The following is a 12,255-nucleotide window of genomic DNA, read 5'->3' on the forward strand; positions in this document are numbered from 1 at the left end:
ATGTTCAGAAGTCTGAAGTTGCATCTTTCTGAAGCCACTTGGAGAAAATCAAGTTTTCAAAATTTGCATGAAAAAGATATATTTGGTTTCAGTAACTAATAGAAGAGCTACTCTTCAAGAGAAACAGGGCATTTTTCTGAGTAGACTAAGGGTGAAATAACACCCTCCATAAAATCAACCATTAATTAACCATCCAAGTGCTTGAAGTCTCTCCTTTAAAAATGTAACTCGTTGCCATGCGATTCAATTCAAAGAAAATGTGAAAATTCTGACTACTAGGTGCAATGGCTGGTATAACAAGCATTTGTTTCTGTGCTGTATGACTACAACTGTCTAAGGTTGCTATTTTTCATTGTGTGCTGAAATTAACCACAGATAAAAATCACCTAAAAAAAAGGGACTTCAAATGAGACAAAATCCCCATGATGACCAAGGTTTTCATGTTGGAAATTCAGTCTATGGTCTATAAATATTATTTTGGCTTGAAGTCCAATGTCCCTTTTAAATATTAGCAAATTACATTTCCTTTGCTGTTGGCAAGTTACAAGTTAATTTATCCCAGTTTTCACAATCAGTTTGTTTGAAATTAAGTACTTTATTTACTATATTCAGCTGTGCCTTTTTGTCAAATGTTTTAAAAGACATTAGCCAAATTATTTATAAATCTGTTTGGTTGGATCATATATAGTCCTTTGTAAACTAAATTTGGGCTTTGGATTATCAGAATTTATCTGGGAGACCAAAGCACTGGCAGGAACATTTAAATTCAAAAAAACAAAAATAAGGTAGCAAAAATGAATTATCTAAAATTAAGAAGGTTCGAGAATGGGAGTCCAAAGCCATGAATGAATATTAATTGCCACTTTTATTTAATTATCAATTTATGTTGCTTCAAAAATATAAACATTAGGATGTTGTTATTTTTAGCCTCAGTGCAGCCCATTGTAGAGAGAAATTGTACAGAAGATGTCAGTCTCCCACTGGCTGTAAAGCCTTTCCAAATTAGGCTGGAGGGTGGAAGGGGCTAACACTGGATTCTTGGCTGCTGGCTGAGAGGTTCATTAACAACTCAAATGACACTCAAGATTTCCAAACAACCTAAAATTTAATGATGACTCAGGGATTAAGTAACATCAGCATGACTTTCCTGATCCTCTTACACCACCTCGTAAACTATGTCAAGTCTGCTAGATGCATCCTGGGAACACATTGTAAGGTTCTATGTACTCGATTGAGGAGACAGGAATGAGGAAGGAGGGCTGTGGAAAACTGATCTCTTCCCCTTGCCACAGCCAATTTGAGATCCTATTCCACTTTCATTCACCTTTGGTTTTTTGGTTTGGGATCCCACAAGAATCCTGGGCCTCTAGTATTTGTGCAGCTGCCACGGCTGTCTACGGCGCTGATAAGTAATGGAAAGTTGCTGGCCTCTGACTGGCACACAGGACTGCTGCCAATAAGTGTCTCAAATCTCACGGAAGGACGGATGAGGCATTTAATGCCATTGGGTGGCGCGCACCCCCCACCCCCCCCGGAGCTGTTGAGATTTTCCCCACAGGACTGACTACATCCAGGGTGCCCATATCGCAAATAAATGCATTGATGAGAATTTCCAATCATCTGCTTAGTCTTACTGTTGAACCACTTGAAAAATTAATATATTGTTTAGTAAACTCTAACTGGGATTTTAAATGACTTACTACATTCATACTTACAGTAAGCTAATGCTTTATCTGTGGAATGTCATATTCCATTTTTTTTTCAAAACTTTCTCTAAGTTATTTTATCTTTGGTTTTAACTTCCAGCTTGATCCAATGCTAAACAGAAATTGTGTCTTGAAAGTTGATGTGTGCAAATATTTTAGTGAGATTGATAGTTGTGCTTGCTGGCATCATGGGTGCTCACACCAAGACCATCCCATGTCTTAGCATCATCAGGAAAGGGGAAATCCATTCCACAGCACTCACTAAATTTTTGTGGCACCTTATTTCCATAGTGCCAATTACATCATCAATGGCTAAGTGCAAAATGAGATTAAGTGTCCTACGGGAGTTTGTGCAGCTTTATGCTTTCTCCTAGCAGCTTAAACTTTTTACTCGTGTAGTTGAATTAAATCTAAAACTTGCAATTATATAATGCCCTTTGCAAGTTAAGATGTACAGAAATGCCTAGGAGCCACTGAATTGCTTTTGCAGTTTGGGCACAAAACCAGCAATGAAACAAATGATCAGACAAACCAATTTAGTGATGTTCGTTCAGGGATTGTTGTTTGCCAGGGCATTTGGAGAACTCCACTGGTCATGTTTGAATTTCTTTATGGGATTAATTTCATTTGATTGCTTTCTGGTCATGGACACCACACTGTGGGAAGGAAGTGATTACACTCGAGAGACTGCACAGGAGATTCACCAAGACAAGAAATTCTGCTGTGAAGAAAGGTTAGATTTTCCTTACAGCAGAGAAGGCTGATGGGGAACCTGGTCGAAGTGTGGAAAGTTATGAGGGGCCTGCAGGTAGGTGGACAGGGAGCCTTTCCATCATGTAAAGAGGCCAATTTTAAGACAAGGAGCAGGAGATTTGAAGAGAAATATTATTACTGAAGACAGTTGTGGGTATCTGGAGCTCACTGCCTAAAAAGAATTTAGAAGTGTGAACCCTCAAGACATTTAACAAGTAGGTACAGGAACACTTGAAACATGACAATACACAAAGGCTATCCACGCCAAATGAAGAATACGATTGGAAAAGATAAATGCTTAAAATAATGGCATGGACGCAATAGGTCTTTCTTTGGTGTAAAGATCTATGCCTGAAAGAGCAAAGGGTACCTCAATTTAAAATGTAATCGAACAGCAGCTGCAAGAGCACAGCGCTCCCTCAGTACCAAAGGTGCTGGACTAAATAATGTTGAGGTGTGTTGGTGTGGGGCTTCAATCTGTGGCATTTTGACCTGGAAGAACACTGAAGCAATACTGATCTCATTAGCACAGCACAGTGGCTAGCACTGCAGCCTCACAGCACCAGGGAGGTGGGTTCGATTCCAGCCTCAGGCAACCGTCTGTGTGGAGTTTGCACGTTCTCCGAAGTGCCTGCGTGGGTTTCCTCCAGGTGCTCCGGTTTCCTCCCACAGTCTAAAGATGTGCAGGCGAGGTGAATCGGCCATGCTAAATTGCCCATAGTGTTCAGGGGTGTGTGAGTTATAGGGGGATGGGCCTGGGTGGGATGCTTCAAGGGGTGGTGTGGACTTGTTGGGCCGAAAGGCCTGTTTCCACACTGTAGGGAATCTAATCTAGAAAAGTTACTTTGAGCAGCATTGTTATTTGCAGGATATCCTAGTCAGGTTTTTGCAAAATATAGTTTATAGTTACTCCAAAATATTGGGAGTCAATACAAGCAAAGCGTATAAGTTATGAAATTTATTTCAGATTGTTCCAAATGTCCTGCAAACAGATAGGAATTTTTCTACTTTCTACATTTATCAGATGTACTTGACACACAATTTAACCTTTATTTAAAATTCACTGTTCATAAACTGTTTACTACTTCATAGTCACAAATGACAGTATTTATGATTTTGAGGATTGCACAACATACTTTCCTAAGGCATCATCAACATCACCACGACTTGGTTCTAATCCACGAATTCTTCCACGACAGCTCAGGGGCATCAACTCATCAGCAGGGTACGCATGTTCCTAACAAGACAGATGAAGGCAAAAAAACTGAAAGCCTAAACATTAGAACTTCACTCTTAACTGGTTTCAGAAATTACATGCTTGATAATACATTAATAAACGACAGCATCAGCATTTTTGAATGAAACTCTGATTCTGGCATCCCATAATAAATCTCAGATCAACCGCTACAGAGTCATGTATAGTGTGAAGCTCCACTGGCTTTGTCCCAATAATTACCTTACTATGACTACCCCTCTTCACCACCCATTCATATAATCTGTCTTTGCAACTGGGGATACCAAGTTAATTCTGCCCAGTTTTATGCTTATGGCTTCATGCTTGTTCCGATATTAGTTGATAGTAGTCACTATCATTGGAGAGAAATCTTTTATCTCTGCTGCAGTTAAATGCAAGACGTAGAATTTATAGCATAACGATACTAGTCCCTGCTCCACACTACGTTGTTCCCAGCCCCTTTCTTGAAATTCCTACAATACATAATAATATTTCCAAGGATTTCCACTGCTCATGAAAAAGTAAACTTGCCATCTGTATAATGGTATGCCGAGGAAATAACACTAACATCAAACTGCATTACTTCATGAAAGAGCATCATAGTTAAATGTAATCAAGGGAATACAACTAGTCAAATACTTCTGATAACTTCAGTACACTTTCAACTAACCAAGCTGACGCCATTTAGAAAAAGCTTATCCAATCAGAAAATGGTTATTCACAATTTAAGTGTGCTACGCCAGATAAGTACTGTGATTCCTAATACATTTGATGTGAATGTTAGAAATTGCTCCTTTGATAAAAATCAATTTCAACACATTTCATGTAGTGTAAAACATAATGGACCTAATCACCTTTCTACAACATCGATTTTAAGCAAACACATGTACATAAAAGTGGTATAGTATATTTACATGCAAGTTAAAATGCTACTTGTAACCAAAGTTAATAAAAAATGTATTTTTCTTTTGAGCATAATGAAAACAGAATTAAAGAATCATACACAGAAAGCATCAGTAGCAGTATTTAGTTAAAACATGCGATGCACAGGTGCATACTGGCTCAGACTTTGTGACAGACATAACTGAGACTAACACTGCTCATCTTCATTTAAAAGTTAAGTTTCAGACTTACTCTGTTAGAAGTGTGGGCACAGTTCAAAATAAAAATGCTTTCTTTGTACTTTATTTTAAAATCTCGCTCTCCATTTCACATTATCTGCATGTTTTGGCACTGCATTCCCTGGTTCAGAATCTGCATACCAGAAAGATTCTGCAAACTGACTGATTGTTATCTGCTTAAAGTGTGAAGCAGGATGAACACAGCAGGCCAAGCAGCATCTCAGGAGCACAAAAGCTGACGTTTCGGGCCTAGACCCTTCATCAGAGAGAGGGATGGGGAGAGTGTTCAGGAATAAATAGGGAGAGAGAGGGAGGCGGACTGAAGATGGAGAGAAAAGAAGATAGGTGAAGAGGAGAGTATAGGTGGGGAGGTAGGGAGGGGATAGGTCAGTCCAGGGAAGACGGACAGGTCAAGGAGGTGGGATGAAGTAATAAGTAGGAAATGGAGGTGCGGCTTGAGGTGGGAGGAAGGGATGGGCGAGAGGAAGAACAGGTTAGGGAAGCGGAGACAGGCTGGGCTGGTTTTGGGATGCAGTGGAGGGGAGGGGAGATTTTGAAGCTTGTGAAGTCCACATTGATACCATTGGGCTGCAGGGTTCCCAAGCGGAATAGGAGTTGCTGTTCTTGCAACCTTTGGGTGGCATCATTGTGGCACTGCAGGAAGGCCATGATGAACATGTCGTCTGGGCTCCCATTCCATTTACAAATCATCACTTATGGTGCCATCTTAGATACAAAGGTATCAAAGGTACAGATTCTTAAGTACAAATGCCTCGGGAAAATAAAAGTTGGAAAAATAAAGAAATAAAAATTTCAGCCATAAAACATAAAGATACAGAAATAAGAGTTTAGAATAAGTCCTTTCAACTTGAATAAGCACAACACGTTAAACATATGAAGACAAGGAATTATCTTCAGAATACTGTTTCCTGGCATAGGCAGCAGGTGCCAGAAGTCAGAAAAGAAAGCCTTTTTTTCCTGGTGATAATGTGCGGTAGACATGATCAAAAGCAGTCAGGAAATACCTTTTGTTGGGATCCTCATTGGTGCACACAAGAAATTTGCTATTTTAAAAAAAATATAAATTCACTCAGGGGATGCAGGAGTCTCTGGCCAGGCCCAGCATTTATTGTTCAACTCTAACTGCCCAGAGGGCAGTTAAGAGTCACATTGCTGTGGGTCCGGAGTCACACGTAGGCCAAGCCATACCAGGCAAGGATGACAGATTTCCTTCCCTAAAAGGACACTGGTGAACCAGATAGGTTTCCCCCCCGCCCCACCGCCCAAGAATCAACAATGGCTTCAGGGTCATCATTAGACCCTTAATTCCGGATTCTTTATTTAAATTCAAATTCCACCATATGCACTGGTTGGATTTGAACACAATTCCCAGAACATTAGGTGAGTTTCTTAATTAGTGGTCTAGCAATAATAAAACCAGGCTATTGCCACCCCTATATATTCAATTAATTTGGATTTACATTTGTCCCAGTTGACTTAAATAAAACTGCACAAAAGGCAACTGAAAGAAAAAAAACAAACACTTACCATATAGTTGTTGTATGCATGCTCAAACATTTCAACAACTTCGTTCCTGCAAAGTAAAAACAAGAGATAGGTAAAGTTAAGGACCAATCTCAAACTATTCCTCCAGCAAACATAACCAATTATCCACACTGTTCAACCAAACAAAAACAACATCTAACCTAGACTGAATTCTGGGACAGCAGGAACGATATATGAAGAGAGACTGTATTGGTTAAGACTGTAATCACTGGAGTTTAGAAGAATGTGCGGAGGTGTGGGGTGTTTGGGGACAAAAATCTCAGCTATTAAAAAGATTCTAGCAGGAATAGATACGTTAAAAGGTAGGAAGATGGGGAGTCCAAAGTCAGGAGTCATAGTCTATGCACCACACAGGACTGAGGGGGAAGAGAAATTTCAACGCTCAGAGACAGTGGTGAGCCTGTGGATTCCTCTGCCAAAGAAAACAGTTGAGGTCGAAAGTATTGAAGGTTTTTAGGAAGAAGGTAGATATGATTCTTTGGGCTAAAGGGATAAAATGGCAAAAATGGCAACAAGGTAGAGTTGGATGATCAGCCATGATCACAGTAAATACCATAAATGGCAGAGTATGTTCAAAAGGGCCAAGTAGCCTACTCCTGCTCCTAAGTTTTTATGTAACAGGATCGGTGTCACAAAGTTGTGTAGCAAAATCCAAATTGTAAGGTCGACAAACAAATTCTAGTTTTATAAAAAGTAAGGAAGAACAGTGTGTGGACCCTTTAAGAGATCAAGTGCTTTTCTAAGCTGGGAGATATGCAAAGTGAAAAAAAAAGTGTCTGTATGTAGCAGAAGACATACAGCCAGTTCAAAAATGGAAACATGTATCAACGTGATTGGACACCTTTGGCATGCTTTGATATTTTGGCAATGAGATGGAATCAGCCAATTAATTTAAACCAAGCACTTAGCGCCTGGAAGCCAAGTGAATTTAAATCTGTTGGATCTGACAACCTCGGATCAAAGCTACTGTAAGAAAATTGATGTCATCCAAGGTATAAGAGAGGGTTTTGAAAAAAAAAAAAATCGGTGCAAGAAATAAGCACCGAGCTCTCAGAAGAAATTACTTAAGCCCTCTAAGAAAGCACCTTCTTATCCATCAGAAGTACCACAGCACTTCTAGCTATAAAGAAAACATTCCTCAAAGCTGAATCAACGGAAGAAAGGTGTTTATGACTTGATAGACAGTGGAGAAGGCAGAGCATTCTGGAAGACACATACTGTGTGGACTTTGAGAGACTAAGTTTTAAATTTATTTCATTTTCTTACCACTCGGATTATAAAAGTCAGACTGGTGTTTATTGGGATAGCATACTAGTAGAATTTTGTTCAGTCGGGGAAAAGTTAGAAATCGGGGGAATTGTTTGGATTGTTAGTAATTCTGTTAATGTTTTTCACTGTTAAGGTTAAATGAATAAATTGTTCCTTGTTACTTATGAAGTGAATATCAGGGATTTTCTTTCATTTCACCTCCCCTTTTCTATCACACTAGCTAAGTTAAAACATCAGGCCACATTTGATCTATGAAAGCCCTTTTGCAGTGATGGTATGCATATAAATATTCAGTGACCAAGCATGTTTCACGTGATTTGTAATATTTTACTATGTTTGTATTAAAAAGCAAGGGATTATCCAGAGCACAATATCAAATGAACAAACTTAGGTTAGAAATGAAAACCATGCCTTCTTACAATACTTACGGAATATGTGGTATTACTTACCAGCACAGCAGAACTTTGCAAGCTAATTCAGTTTGTCAGAGGGGGAAAAAAAAGCACAACATTTGAACTCAAAGCCTTTCTGCTGGTAAAAGGCTACTGGAATTAAGTTTTCAATCAACAGAATTGATTTATCTTTATCAAGTAAAGCCCTTGAGACAAGTCATTGTAATTGTCATCATTTCATACAAAATTAAATCTAGTTTACCATATTGACATTTAAGCATCTACACAACTGGTTCCATTCAGTTTGTGCCTAAAATTTAACTGCAGATGTATCTACTGCAAACTAGATGGCCAAAAATAAGACAATAAAAAGATGAGGATACTGAGCATTTTGATCTAAATTAACTAACTTGAATTAAATGTTCAGAATGGCAGTAACTTCGAAATGTGGTGATCACCTTAATTTGTGACAGTCATCATTGTCATTCAACAAACTGGACTAGGTAGTGAAGTAATAGAATTTACCTTATACATATATTAATACAGTGTCTACTACGATCAGTTTGAAACACCTCACATTCTCCTATTTTTTCCATATGATGAACAAATAACACACAAAGGCTAAGTAGACCACTGGTTGGTTGGAAGTTAAAATGATGTGAAAAAGGCATAACAGATTTCATTAGACTAAAGAGATTCATACAATCTTCCAGCATTTCAATCAAAACAATAAAAGACAAAAACACTTCATTCTTTGAAGTATGTTTATAGGACTGTGGAAACATTTGATTGCTACACAGTACCTAGTTGTCAAACTGTTCACTTCATATGAACTTTGTACATGGTTGTAATGATGGTGAAATAGTCAGCGCTTGACACTATTACTCCACTGAACCTTACAGCAGCTCCAACAGTGGGTAAATATGTAGAATAAAATGGGAATCCAGAAGTTCTCAAGTGATTTAGTGTTCTTCCAAATGTTCCATCTAAGGTGTGCACATACATGGTCACTCAGCAATCTGTTTATTTCAAAGTGTGATATGTACCCGAGAGAGGAGGAGTCTGATAAGAGAGAGAGGGAGGATCAAAACTGAACTTGGTGAACACGGGGATCTGTTACTGAAGAACAGCAAGCACGAAGAGACAGTTAGGTGGGAAAGGGTAGATGTCTCCACGTGTGAGAGGCACATGAAAGGAAGGCAGAAGGCCAGGAGGTTGTCGAAGCCTCAAAGGGCGTGGAGAGGCCAAAGTTCAAAAGATGGCAGCACTCTACCATGAACTGGTTATTGGTAGGGTCCTGGGGAGTGTTACCAAACAAAGGGAGCTTGGAGCGCAGGTTCATAGCTCCTTGAAAATGGAGTCACAAGTAGCCAGGGTAGTGAAAGTGGTATTTGGTACACTTGCGTTTATTGGCCAGTGCGTTGAGTATAGGAGTTTTGAGGTCATGTTACAGGACATTGGCTAGGCCACTTTTGGAATACTGTATTCAATTCTGGTCCCCTTGCTATAGGAAGGATGTTATTGAACTTGAAACGTTTCAGAAAAGATTTACAAGAATGCTGCTGGGGTTGGGTGATTTGAGCTATAGGGACACACCAAATAGATTGGAGTTATTTCTTCTGGAGTGTCAGAGGCTGAGGGAAGTGACCTTATAGAGATTTATAAAATCATAAGGGATATGAATAGGGTGAATAGACAAGGTCTTTTCCCCAGGGTACAGGAGTCCAAAACTTGAGGCATAGGTTTAAGGTGAGAAGGGAAAGATTTAAAAGGGACCTTAGGGGCAACTTTTTCATGCAGAGGGTGGTGTGTGCATGGAATGAGCTACAGGAGGGGATGAAGAAGGCTGGCAGAATTACAAAATTTAAGAGGCATTGGGATGGGTATATGAATACAAAGGGTTTAGAGGGATATGGGTCAAATGCTGGAAAATAGGGCTACATTAATTTAGGATATCTGGTTTTGGCGTCGACAAGCTGGACCGAAGGGTCTTTTTCCATGCTGTATACCTCTATGACTCGAAAACTATAGGATGGACTGAGTCTTGGAAGAAACTTGCCCAGTAGCTAGTGGGACTCAGAGAGGGGTTTGAGCTGGATGGAAGTGCTGGGACTTGAAGTATGCCTGGCTGCTAGACCTGCAATAAAGGGAGACTCAGGAGTACCCTACCAGTTATTCTTGATGGCCTAGAGTTTAAACTGGACCGAAATAACCCCTGCCCACAGTGGGTTACACATGTGACCACAAACATACTGATACAAACCATCACAGCCAGAAAAAAAAACTCAGCCTGGGAGAAATTTGTCATACAGCGTTAGTTCCAGTAGACACCTAAGTGTTTCACAATAGGTAGATTTATCGACAAATTGGGTTATTGATCATATATAAAGATAATAGTCAATGGCTCCGATCTTTAGCATAGACAAATCTAAGCAAATGTTTAATGCAAGGAGATGGATGGATCTCAGGTTGTTTATGATCTATAACCAGGCTTTCAAGGTACAGGCCCGAATCCCCCCTAACAATGTTCACGATTCACCTAATTGACTGAAAGTGCGCATTTGTGTAGGAAAAAGGAGCTAATGTGCAGGATGTCTGGAGAGAGGAGGGAAATACTGTGCTATTTAGGAGCAAAGATAGATGGATTCGGACATGCAAAAGCAAATGTAAAATGGGATCAGAAGAAAGGTAGGATGGATATGTGAGGAAAAGTGGAATGGAATGTGTAAGATCAGAAATATAAAATTTACCATTTGAGGGGAGATGGATTGAGATCAGGAAGTGGGAAAGGATCTCCAAGGACTGGGCAAATAGAAAGCATGGAAGAAAACCATTTTTTTCACGAAGGTGTGCATGCAGAGTGGTGAAATGTATTACGCATTGAAATAAACAGCTGATGCACAACTTCATGAAAGGTTTCCACCAACCCAAACTTTGTGAACTTTAAAACAACCCAAAATAAGGAAATAATACTTTGGGGATTACAAGATTTAAAATAACAACATTTCTAAAACTATTAAACATGTTTTAAGTTTATCCTGCTTGCTGAACACTTGGAGATTCCCTTGATTTACAGTATATTTGACCTGCCACTGGGAAAGGAAGGACGCCTGAGCAACAGAGACTGCTGTAGCTCAACACGAAGTAGCATTGAATCTAACCTTGTTTTTATATCCCCCATTCCTGACTGTTTGAAATGCGACCACAATCTTAGCTGCATTTCTATGAGCATATCCCTCATTGGTTCTCTATTCAGCCAGCTCCCACCAATTTAAAATTTTAATCCTGTTTAGATCCCTCAGCAGCCTTGTCACTCCCCTCATGTAACATCCTCTAGCCTATATTTTCTATCAACACCTACTCTGACGTGCTGTTTTACTCCATATAACTGGTAGTTCCTTTCGCCACCCAGTCTGTGGAATTGCCTTGCAATTTCTTTTCAAATCCCTCACCTCCTGAAAACCCCTCTCTCTGACAAAACCTTTGGTACTTCTCCAAATACCTCTTTGTCTAGTACAAAATCCAGATTCTCCTGCATTGATAGATTTGTTAAAGTATTTTTTTATGGCTGTGTTAATTGCCACCACATTGCAAGGGGCACTCTGAAAGCCCATACAATCCCAGTTCCTTTGACATTACAAAAGTCCTGTGTTGTTGCTATAGCAACAGATTCACAGAACAAACTGCTGCCCCCTCAACAAAATTAGAGGACAGATGTCCCATAGAATGCTCAGAAAGAGCCACTGGTGGCTTATTTGCAGCCTCACTTGTGGCCCATTTCCTGAGGGATGCATCAAGAAGGGCAGTCGGCGTGGTGGCTTGTAGCAAGGAGTTCAGCAACAGAGCAACCGATGTTAAAGGCGAGGGAGAGATAGCAACATGGGGTGCTCAAGTTGCAGTTCTGATTCAGTGCAGTGTGGGCGTACAATGACGATATTCAACACCACCGACTTCCTGCTCAAGTACTTTATCTGGCAATACACCAAATTTTTAATTACAGGAGAAACAAACATGAAGATGTCTGGGAGCTTATGCACATACTAAATCACATTCATTTGCTGTCGCAAACAGATAGGTGAACAAAAAGGAAAGCCAAACAAAATACTAAAATCACAAAATAAGTAATAAATCATTACAAAGTTCAGCAGAGATAAATGCACACTTTATGACCGCAAGCAATTTAGATGGTGGAACAACAAAACTTTATTACACTG

At 39.7% G+C, this 12,255-nt stretch overlaps 1 protein-coding gene across 3 annotated transcripts in view; it reads right to left on the reverse strand.

The window, feature by feature from the left end:
• si:ch211-282j22.3 (ER degradation-enhancing alpha-mannosidase-like protein 3) overlaps nt 1-12,255 on the reverse strand; it is a 59,760-nt gene that overhangs the window by 46,833 nt on the left and 672 nt on the right. For 2 of the 3 annotated variants that reach the window (XR_007250234.2, XM_048558839.2), the window contains exons 2-3: nt 6,363-6,408; nt 3,596-3,696 (exon numbers count right to left, since the gene is read on the reverse strand). Coding sequence is in view for 2 of the 3 variants with exons in the window: in XM_048558839.2 (XP_048414796.2) it covers nt 3,596-3,696; nt 6,363-6,408 (147 nt within the window). In the remaining variant the exon portion in view is untranslated. Of the gene's footprint in view, nt 1-3,595; nt 3,697-6,362; nt 6,409-8,098; nt 8,121-12,255 lie in introns of all 3 variants that reach the window. The other variant, XM_059638135.1, reaches the window with a different exon arrangement.

This window comes from Stegostoma tigrinum, chromosome 29 (assembly GCF_030684315.1).
Source record: "Stegostoma tigrinum isolate sSteTig4 chromosome 29, sSteTig4.hap1, whole genome shotgun sequence".
Taxonomy (NCBI): domain Eukaryota; kingdom Metazoa; phylum Chordata; class Chondrichthyes; order Orectolobiformes; family Stegostomatidae; genus Stegostoma; species Stegostoma tigrinum.